Genomic DNA, 23,808 nt, shown 5'->3' on the forward strand with positions numbered 1-23,808 from the left:
ACGAAAAGCAATTCGCTCCATCAGCCTTCGACTTCCTTCCATGAAGAGGTCACTTTGTAGTCTTCTATAAGTAGACAAGTAGAATCAGGGTTTGAGTCTTTCTTGTTGTATAGACATCAGATTGTATCCTAAACACATCCAGCACAAGAAGAATGAACGTTCTACTGAAACTGGTGGCTTTGGGTGTTGTTCTGAGACGCTTGGCTCTTAGCAACGCCACTGTTCTTCAGCGTCTAGTTGTGCCTATGACTCTTCGTTCGTTGAGTACGGGTAGAAGAGTCGTCTCTTTATCCAGAATGGGAGGCTCTACTAGAAACGTGTCTTCGACTACAGTTAGTCTACTTCAATCACAGGAACAGATTGCGAATAGCGATTTGAATAACACAACAGCCCAAGCGGAGTTCTACAAGCTGCTTCTTGCAAATAGCTACCCTCAGATCGTGGTACAGAGATATGAAACCCCAGGGATTGCTTCGAGCCCGGAATGTACCAGCCTCTATATCGAAGCTTTGAATAAAATTGGCAAAAAAGGAAAAGCAGAACAAGTCGCCAGAACCTTGTCTCAACAACAGTCCATCGCCGGCCAAACAAGTGCCGCTGGATTACCCCATGGATTTGGTTCGAGATACGAACCTGTCCATGTGATTGTCAGCGAATCTCTTTTGACAATCTTATCTAAGTGGTTGAAGTGGTTGATCCCTGTCGCTTTGTTGACATACGGTGCTACCAACGCCTTCAACTACTTGGTGGAAAACGGTACCATTTTCAAGAACACCGAAGTAACTGACAAGTCTGTCGACGTTTCCCAGAGTACTGTCAGATTCTCCGATGTACAAGGTTGTGACGAAGCTCGTGCTGAATTGGAAGAAATCGTCGATTTCCTTAAAGACCCTTCTAAGTTTACTGGCTTAGGTGGTAAATTGCCTAAAGGTGTACTTTTGACCGGTCCACCAGGTACTGGTAAGACCCTTTTGGCTCGTGCTACCGCTGGTGAAGCTGGCGTGCCGTTCTTCTTTATGTCTGGTTCTGAATTTGATGAGTTATACGTCGGTGTAGGTGCCAAGAGAATAAGAGAGTTATTCACCCAGGCCAGAGAAAAATCACCTGCTATTATCTTTATCGATGAGTTAGACGCTATTGGAGGAAAGAGAAACCCTAAGGATCAAGCATATGCTAAACAGACACTTAACCAGCTTTTGGTAGAGTTGGATGGTTTCTCACAGACCCAGGGTATCATCATCATTGGTGCTACTAACTTCCCAGAATCTCTTGATAAGGCATTAACAAGACCGGGCCGTTTTGACAAGGAAGTTGTCGTTGATTTACCTGACGTTAGAGGAAGAATCGATATCTTAAAGCACCATATGCTCAATGTTGAAACTGCCGAAGACGTCGATCCCTCCATTATTGCACGTGGTACCCCAGGATTATCTGGTGCAGAGCTTATGAACTTGGTTAACCAAGCTGCCGTGCATGCATCGCAACTTTCTGCCCCAGCAGTTGATATGAGTCACTTTGAATGGGCAAAAGATAAGATCTTGATGGGTGCAGCCAAGAAGAAGATGGTTATTACTGAAGAATCGAGATATAACACCGCCTACCACGAAGCCGGCCATGCTATTATGGCAATGTTCTCTAAGGGCGCCACTCCATTATACAAGGCCACCATTTTGCCAAGAGGACGTGCTCTCGGTATCACTTTCCAGTTACCAGAGATGGACAAGGTGGATATGAGTAAGAAGGAGTGCTTTGCTCGTTTGGACGTTTGCATGGGAGGAAAGATCGCTGAAGAAATGCTTAATGGCAAAGAAAATGTTACGAGCGGTTGTTCCAGTGATTTGGCCAACGCTACCAACGTTGCCAGAGCCATGGTAACTTCTTACGGTATGAGTGATGTTATTGGACCCGTTAAGTTGAGTGACAACTGGGAATCTTGGTCACCACAGATCAGAAACATGGCCGACAATGAAGTCCGTGATTTCTTGATTTCCAGTGAAGACAGAACCAGAAACTTATTGCGCGAGAAGAAGGTTGAGTTAAAGAGATTGGCAGAGGGTTTACTTGAATATGAGACTTTAACCAGAGAAGAAATGGAGAAGATTGTCAGAGGAGAGACCATTAATAAAGAGAAGAATGTGAGCAACACCGTTATAAAGTCTCCTTCCAGTAGCACTGAAAGAAAAGACATTATCAACGACCCTATACCCGCCGAGGCTTAACCACCAGTCGCCAATAGATGTTACTAAGAGCATAAACGGAAAAAAAAATAGAGATTCGAGGCCCGCTGCTGTACACGATACCCACAGAGATCGGTCTTTCTTGTCAAAGCCCTATCGATAGCTCTGACGTGAATTTTGTAAATAATCGGAGGGTCCATACGACGGATAAGAAGGACTGACGGGGCGGGGTATCATTTATATATAGCGCTAATAAAATAATAATAGTTTAACATAAAAAGTTTTGAGGTTGTAAATGATAGAAATAGTTCACCTCTGACGAAGGTAGAATGTACAACTTGCGTCTCCCCATGTAATATATGTAATATGATAACTATGGTTACGATAAGAAACTTTGATCTCTATATGCGCTTAGAATTAGTACAAAAGATCTGAGGTGTTGAGGGGGACGACTGCAGGAACGTTGTATACCGAATTGTTTAAAGCTCTACTATTACAATCTGAGTTTTTAAGTGGACGACTTACCTGTTCTGGAGAACTGTCGTGCCGTAGATGTCAACTACTCACGTGCTCAAAGTCTAAAAGTTGCTTTTTACTACAATCGGACGAGCATAAACTGAATGGGCCGTGGTATTTACCAAGACATGGTGTGCGGCATGTTAGCCGTATGGTGTATTGTTCTTGCCATGAATAGGAGAAAAAAATGCTAAGAACAAAGCACAAATACTGAGTGGGGGTGGGGGTGGTGGATCTTGGACGCTGGTAGATCGGCTTTCTGTTTATAACTGGATTTTTTTGACATGAAGCAGAAGTTGTAGCTGTGATAGGACGACCCATCCTTACCGCAGTTTATTTACGGTGCGAGGTAATGTCTAGCGAGCGAGAAAGGTTAAACCGAGGAAAATATAGCGAGCACAATGCAAGGAACTAGAGGTTTCTAACAAAATTGCCAGAATGCAATATGATGGAGTTAGTGAATTATGACGTTGTTTACACAGTTTGCAACTACATAATTATTGTAAAGTATTGACATTATGGTGACCGTTTCTATTTTTGAACTCGTATTCTTACCCACTCAAATGCTTGCAATGACATAATTATAGTTTACTACTGGTTGCCGTAGTATGACAGGACGTTTTGCACCTTGCACCTGCTCAACGGCTTCTTTTTTTTTTGCCGTTACCACTATCACCAACACTGCTACCGCACTGCTATGGATCTCGCTAAGTACGAATACTGAAAATTTCGAACATTCGACCTGTCACCGCTAAATTCTTGTCCCGCAGCGTGTCTCTACCGTTCTACCCAATCTTTTTTCTTATTCTTCCTTAATATTGTTCTTCGTTCTCATTTGTCTCCTCTCGCGCTGCTGCCCCACGTGGCCCCTGCATCTTCTCCGGAAGCCCCCATGTATAATTTCCCCTAATGGGTCTTGTCGCTATCAATGTTCACCTACCACCAAACACTACGCTAGTTACCTATGACTTAACACTTTTCACCCCGATGAATTGCCCTCTGGCGCATGGCATTTGAATAATTGCCGTCTATCAGACGTTTTTTTCTGGTGACGTCTGAATTCTGCCGGGGTGAAATTACCCTCAACTTTCCCAAATCGTCTGCTTGAGCCGTTGTTGGCGTAGCCCTTTGTCCTACGACAATACCCTCACTCACTAAATTTTTTGTTAGCCCTCACTGGTGCAGTGGTGGAAATACAGTCTCAGGTATTTCTGGATTTCTGGTGTCACTAGCGCTTAGTGGTAATTAAAATATATATTTATTAGTATTCTTCATTATCCGCTATTGACATTCGTTGAAAGTTAGAAACTAGTTTCATACTTCGTTAATTAGACGTGATCTGATAATTGTTCTGCCTTCTGGTACTTGCACCCGTCCTTAGGCATTTGTCGTCCCCTTGCTATCGCTTCTTATCTAGGCACTAATCATTTAGGCCGAATCCGGTGTAAATTCTTGACTACTACGAACCCGTGAACTCTGGCGTCTACCGTTTGATTCAAGCAAACGCCACGAACCACTCCACTCTGCAGTCAGTGAATATCGTGATCCTTAGGAAGAAGATCCTCTAAAAGTTGTCTTATCATTACTACGAACGGTAACCCAGACTTCACTAGAACCAACGGCTAAATACTACACGTTGGAATACTCGTATTGCCCTTTACCGGTTCACAGTTCCTACAAGAGGCGAAACGGTCAACTATTCACTAATATTACGACGTTTACGCAACAGTCTCGTTCAACTTCATCGGTCTGAATTTACAGGTGCATTCAAATTGCTACTAATTCATTCTTACGGTGTTCCATAAAATCACCTACCAAAATTCTTGTTGACTTCACCTAATTTTGCTACAAGTTTAACAATCAAAGCTGGCTAATATAAATCCACCACCAGTTAGCTAGACTCCGCCAAACATCAGCTAGAACTATCATTCACTCTAGCATCAACTGATACCAGTTTTTCATCTTTTTCATCAGGTAAGTTGTCAAGTAACTAACAAAATGGAACTGTCCGTCTGGAACTCAACCTTTTCTCCAAATAACCCTGGAACGACACCCGGAAAATCGCCCTATTACCATGACCTTTCCGAATCAGCGAACCATCAACAACAACAACCGCAACAGAACATCCATCAACATCATGACAACTCCAATACAGGTACCAACTCTCACAATACGCCGTCGTCACATGCTTATGCCACTATTGGCCAGTCTGGCTTGGCTCAAGCTGGAACACCGTCTAACTTCACTGACACAGAACAGTTGTTTCTTCATCAATTAGAGCAAAACCTCTATGAAGCAGCAGCAGTTGCTAACCAGACGCACCATCATCATCACCACCACCACCATCATCACCCTTCAGCAAACCAATCCACCGGAAACACACCCAATTCTAATCTTGATCCTACAGCTCATACACCATCTACATCTTCTACCAGTGGTGGACTTACGAGCTACCCACACGATATACCACCACCGCCACAACTGTACGAATTTGGTATTGAGAACATCAACTTCATAATACCGGAGGACCTCAATTTCGACACAGACCCAAACCATGAATCTTCTGCTTTTCCTCCTTCCCACATGCCACCAACTCAAACCCCAAACTTACTAGCAGCTAACAAGAACTTGGCAGCCATTCCTAAAAAGAATGGAGGCTCGAGTGGTGGATCAGGCTCCGAGAACGACCCTAAAGTATTTGCCTCTCCAATTTTGCCAGGACAGAACGAGAAGTCGTATAACAATCAGCACTTCTACCATAAACACAACTCAAAGCTTAATGATACATACGTGGTCGCCCAACAACAAGGACAGCAGGCACCACAACAGCACGTTAGACCAGATGCTGTCTTCACTCCTTTGGTATCACCAGCAGTAACGCCATTGGATACTCAGGTGAACTTGAACAAGGGCCCTGGAGGTTCATCCAATTCTTCCACAGCTGTAGGATCTTCTTCCTCAGCATACTCACAGCAGCCGCCAGTTCAGGTGTCTTTCGAGCCCCTCACCTCGCCAGCATTGAATGCTCAACCTTCGTTGGGCGATAGACGCCGTTCTCTGTCTTCTATGTACGGTCCAGGACCGGTAGAAGAGCATTCACACGCTCACACTATTTATAACGGTACCAAACGTAGAACTCCTCATGGAACCCCAATTATGTCAGCTAATAAGAGCTCACCACAGATAAAGGGTAGGAATGCCGTTGTCAACGGCGGTGGCACCTTTAGAACTTCACCGGTTGCAACCAACGTGGTGCCATTCGAGAAATTGCCTGAATCTAGTATGGAAACGAGCACAAATGACAACAGTAATAGTACCACGCCAATGTTGCCGCCACAAGGTAAGAAGGTGGATATCAGCAATAGCAACTCTAACAATAATGGCAACGCCCCTCTCATGGGGTTCACAATGGGCCGCTTGGCTGAGCACAGTCAGCAAGAAGACGATGAGGAAGACGACGATGACGATGAGGATGTCGAAATGAATTCTAATAATTACAGTGGCAATGCTGGAGGATCTACGGGTGGTTTATCTCGGAAATCATCATCAAGATCTAGCCGAAAGTCAAGTTTCAACAATTCAGGCAAGCTTTTACCTAAATCGTCATCATCTAGCACCGAGACGTCGCCAAGGCTACTTAACCAGAAGTCAAATGGAAGTTTAGCGAAAAAGGGAGAAAAACCAGCTACCAAAAAGGCATCCCACAAGCTTGCGGAGCAAGGTAGAAGAAACAGAATGAACATGGCAGTTCATGAATTGGGCAGTTTAATTCCTCAGACATATCACGACGAGGTAACTATTCCCTCAAAGGCTACGACAGTAGAATTAGCATCAAAATACATTAGAACCTTGTTAAAGGAGCTTGATGAGCTCAAGAAGTCTAGCCGCTGATGAATATGAATGTTGGATTTTTCTGCTAACAAAATTTTTGACTACAAACACAGTTATTCCATCTGAGTCAAATCTATCTAATTCTCTTGAAGTGGTTTAATTCGTTGAATAAATTAGTTGTATTGAAGCAATGTCAGAAGTTCGATAAGTTAAAAGTAATAGTCTGATGTTCTCACCGTTATGTAACTGCTGATGTTTCTTGATACCATGATGCATTATATGTATAACTTAATTCTATATTACCCCTACGTTTCTGTATATATGTATTTTAATGAAACTGCAGTTAATAATTAGACATATTGAAATTAGAATTTCAAGCGTGTATTGCTAGCATAATTCCATGCCATTTACATAAAGCACCGTATTCATTGTCTTTCTTAAATATTATTATTAAAGGTGATGTTGACTTCATCATTTCACGGAATGCTGCACAGTTTACTGTCGATTAGCATTGGATGCTTTTCTTGGATTTTGTATCTATTCCACATACACGGCAGCTATATTCTGGCTTATATTGTATTGTTTGTTTTTGAAACTCCAAATCTATAAATCCCAACTTCAAGTGTCGACTCCTTCAGCTAGCTTTTCCTCGCCATATAACTTGCAGAACTCAATTGATTTCTTAATAGCACACTTGACCACATTTTCATCATATCCTTTCTCTGATTCCTCGGACTTCGCAAGTTCCATGATCTTTTGAAGGACGTTTCTTAATTGTAGAACATGAAGAGAATCGTCAGAAACGGAAAGAGTCAAAGTCATCAAGTCTCGATCTCCCAGTGTCTCCCAGGATGAAATACCATTTGGAATTATTACATCAGGTACACCGGCTCTGCAAAAGTCTTTGGGAGAATACCACCCCTGCGGTGGAATATCGAGTGTGAGAAATGAGGAGAGATAACTTATCTTGTACTCTTCTCCATGCTTCATAAGTACTGCAAGGTTAGGTCGGTACATACTCAGACCACAACCGCAATCGTCGATATGGGCACGGGCAAAGCCTATCCATGCAGAGTGTCCATGAAGGTCAAATTGAATCATTTCCGTACCTCCTCTCAAAGGACCAACTTTTGTGCTTGACTCTAGTTCAGGGCTTCTCTGATATACATATTCACATTGAGATTGACCATCTTTGTCTAAGTCGGTCAACTTACACTTCAAGATATCCAATTTAGCCCACTTATAAATGAAATAGATATGTTTATCATATGGATCACGTTCATGGATATCTATGAAAGGTGCCCAGTTTTTCTCCTTGTTCTGTCTTGGTATATTTTCTCTCTTCAATTCTGCCACCTTGTTGTAGATTATATTATCAGTTTCTGGGTTTCTGATGTCATCCATGCCACCTTTACCAAGCTGATATCGGAACGGCCAACAAAAAAACATCAGCCTATAGAAATTAAATGTTATGTTCATCGCATTCTCTTTGACGAGAACTTGATTGTTGATCTTCCTATGGTAAGCATTAAATACCATCAAAGGCTCATCCAAACCCATTTCATTCTTAACGAGAAATATTCGAGGGTCTTCTGGGCCATAAAATTTATATGGGAAATTGGAATCGCTGTAAAATGGTACAGGGAGGAAAGCTGGAAACTTGCCACTCTTGTATACGACTTCATTGCTTTCTGGATGTCTGCTAGGGTAGACGAGCTCCACATCCTTCATTTCTTCCCATTTTTCATTGAATACCTGTGCGTATATTAGGTTCAATGACACACCTGTCTTCGAACCTTTAGCACTATACCGAATGCGAGATACCATATAATGAACTCCATGTTGCTCCAACCAGACAGAAGTACCTAAGAACTTGTACAAGTAGTAATGTAATCTGTTGGCACTCATTTGCTTCTGTATGTTATCCTTGAAAAAGCCCCTCAAATCCTTGAAAGCATCATCGTTGTCAAGTTGGAATAAAAGTTGATTTGCGATGCGGTCAAGATCATTATCCAATATTTTGGATTTAGCTATCTCGATTTCGGTATCCATTCTCGAAACTTTACAATTTTCTTTTTCTGCATTTGAATCGAAAACAGATATCAGGTGTTTTCTGAATGTACTGTTCATGCTATTATTACTCATGGGTGAAGAGCTACCTGTGTAGTGAATTATCTTTCCTTCGTTGATGGTCTCACTGAAGTGGTTTCTATATAAATCTGTGAGGTTGCTATCTCCTATACCAATGCTGAAGTCTCGAGGGAAGATAACAGAACGCTCATGTGGCGAGAAATCGGAAATTCTTAATTTTTCAACCCTGGGATCCTCATAGTAACTTTGTATATGGCTAACTATATAGAATTCTCCATAGTAGTGGATAGGAAAGACAAATGCAAAGAGTATGCACAGGATGAGAAGCAATCGTTTTGCTCTAGATAAATGAACTATTGTCATGGTAGGGATTATGGGATAGCCGCGTTAACTTCACAAAGATTATTGTCAGTATTACGTCTTGTTGTGTGTGTGCTTTTACATCTCATCTAAAGTAAAGAAGAAGCATCAGAATATATATAACTCCATGAACATAGAGAAACATCCATAAATTCAACATGTTTTTCATTGCCTGATGCCATTAGAATCCATCAGGGAAAGTAATAAATCTTGGAATGATTTATAACTATCATACCACAAATGAGGCATAAAACGATCTTTTGGTACCAAATGGCTGAGGGACGATTGCAAAATTTGAGTCCGCAGAAAATCAGAGTATGCTTGACGTCATCCGGCGATCAAAGTTCAATATTTTCTTATGTCCGAAGAAGGAAAAACTCAAAAAAATAATGTTCATGGTCACTTGTATTATTTTGAGCCATCTGGCTACCTCATGGCTAGCCTCAAGAAAAGAATGGGAACTGGATAAGCTGCAAAAGTTGAGATGACTGAGGTTATTGGCATTCCTGACGGTATCTGTGCAATATTTATGCTCTGACCAATGGCTTCTCTGTCTTGGAGTTCTTGTTTTGTTTTGAATCCATGAAAGGAAGCAAACCACACTATGAATAAACAAATAAATGGTGGAGATCTCTGCTAATCTCCTGCCTCTGTATTAGGCAATTCTCCGAGTTGTTGGATTGTCGTTAGATGGTGCCAGCTTTTAAGCAGCAACAATGGTTTAATTTAATTATCACCAAAGTCTGCCAGTATTGTCTGCAATTTTGATATTCATATTAGTCGCCACATGAGTTTAGAGTTCAAAGAAAATAATGAAGTCCCCTTAAGTTAACAAATTTTTCGGGTATAAGAAGTTTCTTTCCCTTCTCTCTCCCACGTTGGGACACAGTTAAGATTCTATCTCCACTCTAATGCAACTGCGATTCAGAGCCACTTGATAAGCAACGGGCGAATGAGAGAGACTAATCAAGTCTGTTGGTCCTGTTGACACACTTACCTCCGTTTAAGATTTGAGGAGGTGAAATTTACATCCACCAAGCAAAGTAGGTGATTGTCTCTTGGTATTCAACCCACATCATGTCGCACCTCATTCATCATCGAACAAAATCAACCTCATCGTCATGGTTCAATTAATTGGCAACTTTAAGGTTTCTTTTTATTCTAACATCCAGCAAAGAAATCTTTGAAGTCGATATTTTTTCATTCATTTTTCCGAAAATTTATGAATCAGGAATTTAAACTTTATTATATTTTCCAATAGCTTGATGCCATAGCATAAAAGACTTTCATTTCAGTATTCTTCTGTAAAAGAAAAATTATATGATGATTGACAGGGACAATAATGGATAACTATTAAAAACAAAAAAATCCTTCAAAAGATCTAATTATAATGTAGATTATAGTCTTTCACCTGTGAAGTTTCCAGATCTCGATAAATCCATCAAACAAAAAATTCCCGTGCTCAAGCACGTGCCTCACATCAAGTCTACAACTCATGAGTTGTCCTTTCTCAGAATCTCACTGGAAACGTCAACACTCCATTTTTCAACCATTTCGTTTCGTCGGTTGAATTCTTCAATTAGTGTTTATTACCCCATTCATTGAGGATCTTCCCAGAAAATTGACAATCTTCGACTAAAGATGGATTTCGAAGAAGCTGAGGACGTCAACGGTATCCGTTTCGCATGGAATGCACTTCCTTCGACCAAAGCAGAAGCTACCAAAGTGGTTGTTCCTACTGGTGTGATCTATACACCTCTTAAACAAAGAGAAGACTTGCCTATCGCCGCTTATGACCCAATTTTTTGCTCGAATCTGAACTGTAAGAGTATCTTGAACCCATACTGTACCATCGACCCTACGGGCTTCTGGAGATGTCCCTTGTGTGCCTTCCGTAACCAGTTGCCTGCTCATTACCAAGGTGTAACCCCAGAAAACTTGCCTTTGGAGCTTCAGCCATCCAGTTCGACCATTGAATACATTACCGCAAGACCTGTTCAAAGTCCTCCTATCTTCTTTTTCTTGATCGATTTGTGCCAGGATGAAGACAACTTAGCTGCCTTGAAGGAAACACTCATCATTTCATTGAGTTTGTTACCTCCTAATGCTCTCATTGGCCTTATTACTTACGGCACCATGGTCCAAGTTCACGATTTGGGCTCCGAGAAAATTTCCAAGTCCTATATCTTCAGAGGTGATAAGGAATACACTGAAAAGCAAATTTCCGATATGTTGAACAGACCAACTTCGACCCCACAGGGCCAGTTGCCTCAATTTGCCAACTCGTTAACCCGCTTCTTTTTACCAGTCGAAGACGTCGAGTTCCAACTCACCTCCATTTTGGAGAACCTCTCCAAGGATCCTTGGGCTGTCGCCAATGGAGATAGACCATTAAGATCGACTGGTTCAGCTCTTAATGTAGCTGCCAACCTCTTGGGTCTGACTTTCCCAGGCTTTGGTGCCCGTATCATGCTCTTTTCTGCTGGTCCCGGTACTCTTAACCCGGGTTTGATTGTAGGACCTCAATTGAAGGAGCCAATTAGATCACACTCTGATATCGATAAGGATAACGCCAAGCATTTCAAAAAAGCAGTGAAATTCTACGACTCTATTGCTCATAAGGTTGTTAAGAACTCCCATACTGTAGATATTTTTGCTGGTTGCTATGACCAGATCGGTATGTTGGAGATGAAAAACCTTTGTAACCTCACCGGTGGTACACTCTTGTTATCAGACGCCTTCACCACTTCGATTTTCAAGCAATCCTTCCTCCGTTTGTTCCACAAAGATGCTGATGGATACCTTCTTATGGGATTCAATGGTACATTTGACATCAAAACTTCCAAGGAATTGAAGATCAGCGGTCTCATGGGTCATGCGTCTTCCTTGAGCGTAAAGTCCGCTAATGTCTCAGAAAATGAGCTTGGAATTGGTGGTACATCCCAATATAAGTTGTGTTCCATTTCACCACAACATAGTTACTCTGTCTTCTTCGATGTTGTAAACACCCAGCAATTGCCTCAGAACGCCCAGAGTTATACTCAATTTATCACTCATTACCAGCACTCTTCTGGTACTTACAGAATTAGAGTCACCACTGTTTCTAACTTCTTGACTTCTGACGAACAGACGTTGACTAATTCATTTGATCAGGAAGCAGCCGCTGTCCTTATGGCAAGAGTTACCCTTTTCAAGTCTGAACAGGATGACAATGCCGATGTTGTTAGATGGCTTGACCGTATGTTGATCCGCTTATGCCAGAAGTTTGCTGACTACAGAAAGGACCAAGAAGAATCTTTCAGATTGGGTCCACAGTTCCAGTTGTACCCGCAGTTTATCTACTACTTGCGTAGATCGCAATTCTTACAGGTGTTCAACAACTCTCCTGATGAGACTGCTTTCTACAGACACGTCTTGTGGACGGAAGATACCAACAACTCTCTTATTATGATTCAACCTACGTTGACATCTTTCGCGCTTGACTCCGAGCCTGAGCCAGTGTTGTTAGACTCTGTTTCTATTAAGGACGATCGTATTTTGTTATTAGACACCTTTTTCCACATCTTGATCTTCCACGGAAAGACGGTCGCACAATGGAGAAAGGCTGGCTACCAAAACCAACCAGAATATGAGAACTTCAAGGTATTACTTGAGGAGCCCAAGCAAGAAGCTGCGGAATTATTGGTTGACCGTTACCCATTACCAAGATTCATCGACACGGAAGAAGGTGGCTCACAAGCTAGATTCTTGTATTCCAAATTGAACCCGTCTATTTCGTACAACAGCTCCGAGTTTATTACCAGTAATGGTGCCATTGTGTTGACAGATGATGTTTCATTGCAGGTATTTATGGGCCATTTACAGAAATTAGTTGTGTCTGGTTCAAGCTGATGAACAGCGGCTAACACTATATAGCGATTTAATAATCTGCAACAAAATAAATAGATGTCATTACTTCATTTGCATCCATCAACGTAAAGTGCCATTACTGAAGATCTATCTATCTCATGCAATCATGAAACTCAGTCCTCTAGAGAGCAAAGGAACATGTCTTTCATCGAAGAGTTACAGTGATAGCAAAAGATTGTCCATCAATACTGGTACTGATGTGTTGCTTTCTGCTAGCGATTGTATATACATAGTCAAACCTGTAGGGATAGCTTATAGAATATGCGGAAGACTAGGGTGGCAGCATTGGCAACCTATGTCTGTTATGTCTGTTGGTGGAGATTGTAACAACGAATTAACCTCCCAAATACGTAGCACTTGCTTTCATTGTCGTCGTCTGTACCTTCATCTGATCCAGAACGAACTCCATCTGAATCATCGTCAGTACCATCGTCTGATCCAGAACCAACTCCATCTGAATCCTCTTCTGTTCCATCGTCTGATCCAGAATCAAGTACTTCCGATCCAGCTTCCTCAGATCAGACCCATCAGACCCTTCAGACCCAGCAGACCCAAATTCATCTGACCCAGAACCAGTGTTGCCAACTACTGTCACCGTAGTAACAACTTTTACAAAGACAACATGTATTTTATCAACATTTGAGACAACTGAGACTTCGATTGTAACCCAGTCTACGGTTGTTTCAGAAACCGAGACTCTCACTACTGTCTTTACCACGGTTCTCACCACTGATGTGACCGAAGCTGTGGGATGTACTACGTATGAAGTAACCGAAACTTTAACCAAAACAAAGCCTGCTGTTGAGACAACCACTGTTACCGTCGAATCTGCCATTGTGTATCCAAGTACCACTAACACACCTTGTTACAAATACAGTTGTTGTGCCTTGCCCAACGGGTGGACTTACCACTTCCATTGAAGTTGAGACCAAAGAAATTGTTGAGACTATTGAACACACCATTGGTACCACTACCTTCGAAGTTACCGAGACATTAACTAAAACAAAGCCTATTGCTTTTGAATCCACGATTGTTTCTCCTCGCACCACTACTGTCAAGGAGATAGTTACTCGTACTGTTGTTGTTCCATGCCCAACAGGAGGAGTGACCACTTCAACTGAAGTTGAAACCGTGTACTATACTGAAGTTGTCGCTGATACTATAGTGCAAACCTTGAGCACCATGTACACCAACAAACCACACGTAGAAGTATTCACGAAATTTGTCACGAACACTGTGACAATCTGTCCATCAGCTGAGACATCCACTGTAACTGTTGAAACGGTCGTTAATGAAATTGGAGGAGAACCAAATACAGTAGTTGTTACCAAGACTGTTCCATGCACACTGGTTGTTTGTGAAACTCTCACTGTGGATACTGCTTATGAGCTTGGTGCTGAAGAAGAACGCACTTCTACAGTAGAGCAGGATGATGAAGTTGTCGCTGTTACTGCTCAACGCGAGCATTCCACTGTTTTCACTCGTGAGTCTTATCCATCGGATGTCGTTGACCATGAGGCGGAAGACATCGTGCAACCTTCGGTCTACCCACATGAAGATTCATATTTGGAAGGTAAAGCTTCAGCTCTTTCCGTCAACTATTTCATCGTGGGTGCTTTTGCAGCTATTGCAATGTTTTAGTTCTATGTGACATGTTAATGAGATAATTAAAAGATTGATTTTTAACGATTTATGATTAACGAAACGAAGTAATATATGAAAATGAAATATCAAAAGTGTAGTAATTATAGTACAACTCTCTAATTATGTCCTTGCAACCGAATCATCTAAATTTATTAATTTTTTATTAAGGTACAGTTACTACTAAACTTTACCAGTCGTCATCTTCATCTTCATCTTCATCACTGTCATCTCTCGTGGCGCCCTGTCTTCTCTTCAAAGCATCAGCCAAAGATCCTGCTAGTGTAGTCTCTTCTGACTTCTTAGCTTTCAAGGCATCAGCCAATCCGTTGCTCAAGCTTCCGTTCAGCGCAGATGTTGCTGGAGTATTCGAAGTCGCGTTACTGGCCACTGGTGATGCTCGTGACTGAACCTGATTTTGGACCGGTGCAAGGGGTAATGATGCAGACTTGCTCAGGCCTCCAAAAAGATTAGATGGTGGTTCACATTCCAGCAAATAATCTATTGGCGACCAACCTTCTCTTGTTTCGTCTATAGTCTTCACTAATCCCCATTTACCGTTAATACTCGTCACATAATAAATGGTTCCTTTTACAAGAGGAATAGACCCTGCCACTGAGCCGTCGTAATCGTACATCGCCTTGTACGTTGGATACTTGGCTTTTGGCTTTTGTACAGACAAAGCTGGAGGAGGAGGTGGTGGCGCCGTCTTCTTGACCGGAGGTGATGGTGCTGTCTTTTTAACAGGGCGACTATCCTGAGTTGCAGGTTGCTGCGATTGTCCAATAGGAGCAGGAGGTGGTGCTTTTCTCTGGGCCGGCTTTTGTTGCAAAGAGACTGCGGCCGACTGAGATTGTGGTGCTTGGTAGCTTTTTTCCTGTTTCGGCTCTTGGTAGACTTTCTGTTGCTGCAGAACCGGCATCTGAAAAGATGGTCGTGACTGGGTCAGGGGCCTGGATACTACGTTTGCCATGTGCGTTACCGGCTTTCTGCGGTTGTAATATTTAGAGTAATCCACTTTACCAGACAAAGCTCTAGGACGCTTAGGATTTTTGCTGTTAGATGGTAACCCTTGCCTTACTGTGACAGTTCCCGATTTGTAGTGATCACCTCTTTCAGGCACTTCTGCTCCATTTCCCACTGCGAATTTTACAGTGTGGAACTTACCTGCCTTCTTCTGATACTGGACAGTAGGGCCAATGTTGATCGTCAAGCCAGGGTTGATCTTTTTTAAATGGGTCACTAATTCAGTCTTGAAGTCCAAGTTGATGAAAACGTCCGGCGTAGTAGGTGTGGGAGAATGCAAGGAAAGAGCTAACCAGTTATCCTGATACGAAGACATTGCGACATATTTCAAACCACTCACTGGAATCGTGAACTCTTTCTGCAATTGCAATCTTTTTTCCACCAAGAGTTCTGCTACAACGTACACCGCAGACTTAGTGAGTATGAAAATTCTTGGTAATCGTTTTGAGGAACGACCAAACTTTGACAACAAAATTTCCCCCCTCCCAGAGAATATCACTCTTTCGCTGATTCCAGTTTGAGAAACAACAAATCTTCCGTAACCACTGCCATAGTTACATCCCAAGTAGTCTCCCATGAATGCACGTGAACCTAACATAGACATTCTACGACGTTCTTTTCTTCCCTGAATCAATCCATTACCGTAGTCTCGCAATTGTTCAAATTGATTTCCATGTTTTTTTATTCTCCAAGCATTTTGAATTGTCTTAGCTGCATCCTCCTTCCTCTTGACGTAACGTCTCCATGCTCTTTGTATTCTTGCAGCCATATTGTGCCAATACTTGTCTCTCATATCCTCTAGACCAAATAATGTCTCAGGCGTTTTGATGAAGACTTTCGTAGTACCAAGTTGGTACTCTGTTGTAGGAATGTGACAAGACCTTAAAATCTCCTTGACGGCAGTAATATCATCTCCTCGCCAGATATAATCTCCGGCATAGCCTGTTGCTGGTGATAATAAGTAGAAACGTTGAACAAACTTGTCAAAAGTAGTACGGTACGCAAAACCAGCTCTTCTTATACGAACATTCTCCTTCAATCCCAAATACTTAATCTGGTGCAATACCTGACTATTTTCGTATTCTTTTGGACGCTTAGTTTGGTTAGGTTTAATAGTTCTGATATATGAAGGCTGACATTGAGACAAAGTGTCCACCAATAAATTTGCGCTCTTCTTTATCTTGTCCGAGGCTGTTTCAGGTCTCTTCTTGGAATCAGTCACCGAAGCCAAAAGCTCTGGTGGAAACAATACTCCACTTACAAAATTGTTGGAAGATGTCGATAACAATTCTACCAAATCCCGCAACAATGCATCTTTGTTTTTGTCTGTCATTCCTGCAACATCATATGTTACATCTCCAGCATAGTGCTTAATGATGAATTTTCCTCTACGGTCTTCAAAATGACGGTTACTAGCTCCAACCATACTCAATCTTTGAGCAAATACTTGATCAGCAGCATCTGAATCGGCGTGGGCAGTCTTAATCGAATCGTTCAAAGCTGCAAATAAACCCGGCTGAGGTCTTGTAGCTTCAATTAAGTCGCAAACCACCTTGTTATTGAAGTAATCAATAGGTGTCCACTTAATTTGTTCTTGAACATATTCTTCTTGCTCAGCCTTTAAAGTCAATTGAATAAAGATCTGTTGCAACTTCTCGTTGACATAGTTAATACAAATTTGTTCAAAAGAATTATGTTCAAAAATTTCAAAACCATAGATATCCAAAATACCAATTGTTTTTGTAGAAGTCTGTTTTCCTTTAAGTGAGATGTTCACTCTTTCAACAATCCAATCGAAAAGGTTGCTATAGATACCCTTGGCTAAAGCATCTCTGACAGACGTTGCCTGCACAATATTCAAAGGAACGTGATAGGTAGAGCCTCTCTTCATTCCATGAGATGTTTCAATCACTCTCTCGACAATTGCCTTTTTCAATATCTCCGCATTGACATCTAATAAGTAAGCAACGAATTGAGTGACGCTGTCATCCCTAATGGCTGCATTCCCACTCTCATCCTCTACAAATGTGATGTTTCCCACCCACAAAATCAGTGCTAGCATACGAAATATATTATCCTGCTCTTGTTGACTCAAACCGATAATATTCATGGCCCTTAACGTGTCTTGGAAATCCTTACCGTCATCGATCCCTTCTACATCTGTACACTTGGCAGCAGACGTGTATATGTAAGTCTCTGGGCCCAGGATACCAAACAGCTGCTGATATTGGGGAGGGCAATGCTTAGTAAACTGGTAGAATATGTGGAAGTTTCTTTCATTTGTGATTTGAGATACCACTCTTTGCTTCTCCAAAAGATAATTGGTAATATGTGCGGCAACAGGCTGATAGGTAGACTCGCCAAACTGAATTTCGAGATACTTACCATGTCTTGAAGAATTATTGTTTCTAAGGGTCTTTGCACAACCAAAGGACTCCAAGAGCGGATTCGTTGCAAGAACCATGTCCTTAATCTTCGAGATTTCAGCATTGCCGCCGTCGACAGAGACGTTGGCAATATATTGCATAATCTGTTTTGCAGCTTCAGTTTTACCTGCTCCGGATTCACCGGAGATAATGACACATTGATTCTCACCATATGACTTGAGATTGTAGTACATGGACTCGGCGATGGCGAAGACATGAGGTGGCACCTCAAGTCTATTTCTTCCCTTGTAAGATTGGAGGACAGCCATGGTATATATGCCCAAATCTTGGAAGGGGTTAACTGAAATCAACACATGTCCAATGTAAGTGTAAATTGTGCCATTTTCGAAACGCTTGTGCAAGTTTTCATTGATGGCTTCGTCGGTGATTTTGGAAAGAAGGGTCAAGTCCGACACTCCGACCTCCTTCTTCTTGTGAAGGTCGAACTCGGCCTTCTTGATGCCCGATTTAGCAGGCGCCTGCTGGGCCTGTTTGTTTTTGGTACGACCACCACGCTTTACGATGGCCATGGCAACTGATGGTGTGATTGATTGAGTAGAACTGTTCGATTTTTCAGCACCAACTTGCTGAAGACAATAAGAACATCAGGAAGAGAAGGGAAAACGTCTCGGAAATATTCTGGCAGTCATAATGTCTGAATCGGGATTGATAGTGAGAGGTGGGTAGATGTTGTGTGCAGGGGCACGGGTAGAGTGGCGGTGAGAGGGAATTAATTTACTCGGTGAGAGAAGAAGGAAATGGCTGGACGGTGAGACAGAATGAGAGAGTGAGAGAGTGAGAGAATGAGTGAGTGTGAGTGTGAGAGTGTGTTGAGAAACGAAGTTAAGAAGTTGGTGTGTGTGAGCAATAGTATTGATGGTCATACGGTGATGTGAAGTGTAAACATATTTTGATATGAGATTAATGGTCGATTTTTATCTTGGTGTGAATGGTATTCAATTTCAATCAATGGTGATAGCTAGTCACATATTAGACACAATTAGTGAAGTTCTTTTCTTTCGTGAGATTTGTGAGACTACAAGTGAATTAGTGGGAGTAGCATAGCGAGAAATTGCGAGGAAATACGAGAATTGCGAGAATAATTTACAATCCATCGTTAGTTTTATACGGTGCTGGTTGTGGCTTTCCTGAGAGAGATATACTTTTTCAATTTGCGCTATTTTTAAACCTAGCAAAAATCGTGTCTTTCTTTTGCAATTATTCTTCTGAAACAGTTCTATGGTATAGATATTTACATGAAGATTATGCTCCACCCAAAATTACTCATTATATCTTAGAAAACCTCCTCGGGTCTTGTTCTCCTAGAACATCTTCTGTATAGCCTCATTTTGTGGATCTGAACTGCTTTTTGGCGGCGCTACCAATTAAACCGGGCACAGCGGCTAAATATGAGCCTGCCATCTATAGAACCATTCCTTAGATGATTAAGGCCACCGGGTACCTTCAAGGGTCGTAAAAGTGTGAAGCCCTGAATATGGGCTACAATTAGAAGCTGTAGTATGCAGTTTTGCTCTCTTTATTTATAAGTTTCATTCGAACGTAAGGAACCATCGAAACAGTACACTATATTTTCCTGAAGCACAAAAGCACTGTGCTAATGATGGTCTTTTGAACTTTACAGCGAAAGATGGTTTAGCATTGTGGCCAGCCAAAACTCTCTACTGTATTCAGTGAAGCTTGGCTAGCCTTTTCAGCGATCACAGCACTCTACAATCTTACACTCACAGCAGTTTGTGACAACTCTATTCTTCTTTTGTATTATTCTATCTATTCTTAATGAGACCATAATCTGATCATCTTGTCTTTACCTCCACTGGCTACTCTCTTACCGTCCATACTCCAATCCACTGCGTAGACTTCATCAGCATGACCAGGCAAGTCCACACTCAATTTTCTTGTTCTGATATCCCAAACCTTAAGCGTTGTGTCCTTTGAACAACTCACTAAGAGTCTATTATCAGCAGACCAAGCAGTTTGGTAAACTGGTGCCACATGACCTCTCAAAGTTCCAACAAAAACACCCTTTAAACCATCCCAAACCTTGATAGAGTTATCGAATGAACTGGAAACGACATATCGACCATCAGGGGAAAAGGAAACATGGTTAACTAATTTCTGATGGCCAGTCATACGGCAAACTGGCTTCGAAGACTTAAGTGGTTCCCAAAAGTACATAGTGAAGTCATCTGAAGCAGTAACTAATCTTTCGCTGATGACACCGTTAATTTTGGCGACCTTCTCGTATTGTTCTAAAGCTTTGGCGCGTAAGTCATCCATATTGACCGATCTTGTAGACGTTCTGGAGGAAGTGTGATCGAATCCACCCCTTCTTAAAACGTAATCAGTTGAAAGAGCTAAATGATTCACCCAATGAGCATGACTTTTAAGAGTTTGGATGCATTTACCTTGGGCACTGATATCCCATGCCTTGATTGATTTATCATGTGATGCACTGTAAATAATGTTAGATCCTGACCATTTGACGCAAGAAACGGCATTGGTATGACCGCTCATGGTCAATAAGCAAACTCTACTTGTTGTATCCCAAACTTTAATAGTACTATCTTTTGAAGACGATGCCAAACGAGGCTTTTGTCCAGACTTTACTAGATGCAATGGTTCCCATGTTAATGAAGAAACCCATTTCGAATGTCCTGTCAATGCTTTTCCCATCGGCTTACCAGTGTCAGCTTCCCATAATCGTACACTATTATCCATTGATCCTGTGGCGATCATGGTGCCACAAGGAGAATATGCTACACATAATACCCAGTTGGAATGCCCAGACAAGGTATATAAAGGTGTTTGGGTGTTACAGTCCCAAACTCTTGCGGTAGAGTCACCTGCTCCAGAACACATTCTACTAGAGTCATTAGGAGCAAACTGACAACATAAAATAGTGGAACCGTGGCCGGCGATTGCTGCGTTGGATCTAGTTATAGCTTTGACCTTGAACACTGCTCTTGGTGTATACACTAATGTCAAGAAGTCTTCCGTTGTTTTAATTCCTGGCTTCAAAATAGACGTATATATATTATCTCTGATGTCTATGAGTTTTGCATCGGCATCTTTTTCATCTGCGCTGGACTTATTTAATAAAGCAAAAGTATATGGTACAGGCTCATCGGATTCACCATGTAACTGGTTCAACAACTCCTCCAACTGCTTCTCGGTAATGCCTCCTGGAACTCTAATGGATCCTCCGATCGACTCTCCAGTATCAGAAGCTTGGAATTTGATCAATACATTAGGTAAATCTGCAGGTATCAAATCAACCTCTTGAATTTTCTGTGCCTCTTTTTTTTGCCTTTTAGATGGTGGGGGTATAACGGTAGCCATTATGAATCGTCTATATGTATATGGTAATGCTATACGTTATATGAGCTGGATTATATTAATACCACTGTGTGCCATAAAACTTCTTCGTAGCCACTAAATAAAAAATGGTGATGAGAAGAGGTTGTATGTACAGGAACTTTTCACTTGCAAATTGCTGCGAAAACATCCAATTTATATTTGCGGCGTGGATGTTGTTATAATGCAAGGAAAGTACCAATTGGTAGTCTTTGTCATGTACTGTTGGCTATGGCTGGGAGTAAAGATCCTAACATTTCGTCTTCGGATTCTTCAATAACCAGATCTGATGAGTTTTGTGGGGAAACTTGGCCCGATGGAACCCTATCTTTGCCGTCCTCGTCATCATGACCTCCTTCACCAGATATGCGAGGTGAGTCTGGTGGAGTTGTAGATGCTCTCTGGGCCTTTTTCACAATTTCATCTATGTCTGAGGGCTCGATTAAGGGTTCGGCACCATCATCCCAACGAATCTCAGCATTGGGAGATGACGGAAACTCTTCATCTTCCAGATATCCCAGATACATACCAGATGCACGCTCTTCCATAAATGTGTCTGAGTGCTCTGACATCGTAGCTGCGTCTGTTGATGGAAATCTAGACGATTGAACTAGGCCACTTAATCTCTGCAGACTAGATAAATCAATAACCGAGGGAGAGTCACCTGTGTCTTCTGCGCTATCATCGTCTAAATGATACAAGAAGTTGTCGAAATCGAAATATATTGGGGGATAAGTGAGATGCGGCGACAGTTTGGCAACCCGTACTGCAAAAACTAGTCGAAGTTGGGACTTATTAATAATAACTTTGGTCTGACCTTCCAATGGGGGAAAGTTTTCTTGAAAATGAGGCGATTTATGATACCAATCCTTATAAAAAACTAGTCGCATTGCAAGATGTGAATCCAAAAGACCTGAATCGAGATCGTTTGTCTTCGTCTCCGTTGCTGACCCTGTTGAATATGTTGATGTTGACGTAATTCCAAGGCCACCACTTAGGGAAGGGGTGAGAACAATACGACCTCGATCCTGGAAAGACATTGATGCATAAAAACTATCGGATTCGGAACTCTGTGATTGTATTTGTTTATAAGGCGCGTACTTTGTGTTTAAGTGACCAACTAAGAAACATGTCAGGTTATGGTTGAAGCAAAACTTTGAGATGGATGTCATTAAAGTATGAATTTGCGAATTATATTTTGATATAGGAGTAGTTTTCAACAAATCAGATTGTGCTGGTAGTTCAGGTAGTGGCGATTTTGTACCTTCTATCAGAAACTGCTCCTGATTGCTGATAATTGTTGCATTGGTTTCCAAATGGTGCTTAAGTAACTTTTCTTCATACACTGTTGAGAGCTCATACTTGTAGAGCTCTAGAAGGTCGTGAAAATCGTTTATAATCACCATTGTTGTACCGTTCACAGGAGTGTCCAAAATATCCAAAACGAACAACGCGTAAAGCAACGCAAACGTACTTGCCTTATGGCAAACTATATTGTGTTCTCCCCATTCCGTTTTATAATCTTTGTGGTCTCTTATGAGATGCCATGGAAACGAGGCTAGAGTCTCTATAATAATTACTTTATTGTTTCTATTTTGAGATATATGGGAAAATATTAGTGATACAAGGACCACGTAGGAAGCGTAACAGCCTGGAGTGGATTGAAAATCGTACACTCGTTTAGAAGCCTTCTGCTTTGATGAAAGTAAAATATCCAATGATGGTATACCTGTTGACATATGGCTGAACTGTGGTTGCAGCATTAGAATGCTATGCAACGACACCATTCTGAAATATTAGCTTAGTATGTAAATACACATAAACCGCCACTTTTTTTCGATGAATTTCCTCATAAAATTATGAGTAGATCCCTCTATAAATATTTGGGATCCTGAGTTACCACTTTGAAGTCCAACCTCGTAAATATATCACCTCTGAGTCCCTGAAACTACTTGTTAGACATATTCATTAGTTTTACAGCCATTAATGTTCATCAGCGGCTACAAAGTCGCGGAGAGATCAAAGATGTCGCATATTGTTGGAGAAGAGCACTAAGTTTAATACTTTGTGACAACGATGTCGCACCTTACGTCATTATTTGCTTTGTATGACAGTTCTCTTTAGAGATTTTAGGGGGATCTGCCATCATGCTAAGAATGTTATATCGGTAGCTCATCTGAAGTGTAAGGCTATTTCACAGAAAAAGTTTTGATATCGACTTTGTTTGCAAGACGAGAGATCTCCCTGGCTATTGTTACACATGGAAGAGTCCCAAGTGTAGCATTGGTAGGATCGGCGGGTTACGCTTGCGCAAGCCTTTAGTTCCCGTAAATAGATCGTTTTACTAGACCCTTTAGTCAGCATAGATTAAAAATCATAATCACTATTCACAATTTTCATTTGTACACACCAATTACATGTAATCTGCTAAGTGAAAATTAAGGAACTCTCCTTAC

The 23,808-nt window shown here is 41.6% G+C and overlaps 8 protein-coding genes across 8 annotated transcripts; 4 read left to right on the forward strand and 4 right to left on the reverse strand. All coding sequences in view use genetic code 12, as the record gives it.

Annotated features, from left to right (window-relative positions):
• Positions 1-81: 81 nt before the first annotated feature.
• YME1 (i-AAA protease) lies at positions 82-2,538 on the forward strand. Its single transcript, XM_064916287.1, has one exon. It carries the CDS (start codon positions 153-155, stop codon positions 2,217-2,219), a length of 2,067 nt encoding a protein of 688 aa, XP_064777408.1. The 5' UTR covers positions 82-152; the 3' UTR covers positions 2,220-2,538.
• A 2,153-nt stretch (positions 2,539-4,691) lies between these two features.
• PHO4 (phosphate-sensing transcription factor) lies at positions 4,692-6,584 on the forward strand (the record flags this gene model as incomplete). The annotated part of the gene is made up of 2 exons (XM_064921313.1): positions 4,692-6,094; positions 6,194-6,584. The coding sequence occupies 2 exons, from the start codon at positions 4,692-4,694 to the stop codon at positions 6,582-6,584; spliced, it is 1,794 nt and encodes a 597-aa protein (XP_064777409.1).
• Positions 6,585-6,863: 279 nt separating this feature from the next.
• RJT20DRAFT_15435 (beta-mannosyltransferase) lies at positions 6,864-9,135 on the reverse strand. Its single transcript, XM_064919097.1, has one exon. It carries the CDS (start codon positions 8,976-8,978, stop codon positions 7,143-7,145), a length of 1,836 nt encoding a protein of 611 aa, XP_064777410.1. The 5' UTR covers positions 8,979-9,135; the 3' UTR covers positions 6,864-7,142.
• A 1,481-nt stretch (positions 9,136-10,616) lies between these two features.
• SEC23 (GTPase-activating protein) lies at positions 10,617-12,866 on the forward strand (the record flags this gene model as incomplete). Its single annotated transcript, XM_064918146.1, has 1 exon — positions 10,617-12,866. One exon carries the CDS (start codon positions 10,617-10,619, stop codon positions 12,864-12,866), a length of 2,250 nt encoding a protein of 749 aa, XP_064777411.1.
• Positions 12,867-13,145: 279 nt separating this feature from the next.
• RJT20DRAFT_147134 (uncharacterized protein) lies at positions 13,146-14,620 on the forward strand (the record flags this gene model as incomplete). The annotated part of the gene is made up of 4 exons (XM_064918907.1): positions 13,146-13,181; positions 13,239-13,377; positions 13,485-13,730; positions 13,762-14,620. 4 exons carry the CDS (start codon positions 13,146-13,148, stop codon positions 14,523-14,525), a joined length of 1,185 nt encoding a protein of 394 aa, XP_064777412.1. The 3' UTR covers positions 14,526-14,620.
• MYO5 (myosin 5) lies at positions 14,577-18,567 on the reverse strand. The gene has a single exon (XM_064919098.1). It carries the CDS (start codon positions 18,505-18,507, stop codon positions 14,716-14,718), a length of 3,792 nt encoding a protein of 1,263 aa, XP_064777413.1. The 5' UTR covers positions 18,508-18,567; the 3' UTR covers positions 14,577-14,715.
• Positions 18,568-19,771: 1,204 nt separating this feature from the next.
• RJT20DRAFT_90930 (uncharacterized protein) lies at positions 19,772-21,337 on the reverse strand (the record flags this gene model as incomplete). The annotated part of the gene is made up of 1 exon (XM_064921353.1): positions 19,772-21,337. The coding sequence occupies one exon, from the start codon at positions 21,335-21,337 to the stop codon at positions 19,772-19,774; it is 1,566 nt and encodes a 521-aa protein (XP_064777414.1).
• Positions 21,338-21,452: 115 nt separating this feature from the next.
• Positions 21,453-23,304, reverse strand: RJT20DRAFT_15471 (uncharacterized protein). Its single transcript, XM_064919102.1, has one exon. It carries the CDS (start codon positions 23,137-23,139, stop codon positions 21,568-21,570), a length of 1,572 nt encoding a protein of 523 aa, XP_064777415.1. The 5' UTR covers positions 23,140-23,304; the 3' UTR covers positions 21,453-21,567.
• Between the last annotated feature and the right edge of the window lie 504 nt (positions 23,305-23,808).

Source organism: Scheffersomyces xylosifermentans, assembly GCF_036884685.1.
Source record: "Scheffersomyces xylosifermentans strain CBS 12540 chromosome Unknown RJT20scaffold_1, whole genome shotgun sequence".
Taxonomy (NCBI): domain Eukaryota; kingdom Fungi; phylum Ascomycota; class Pichiomycetes; order Serinales; family Debaryomycetaceae; genus Scheffersomyces; species Scheffersomyces xylosifermentans.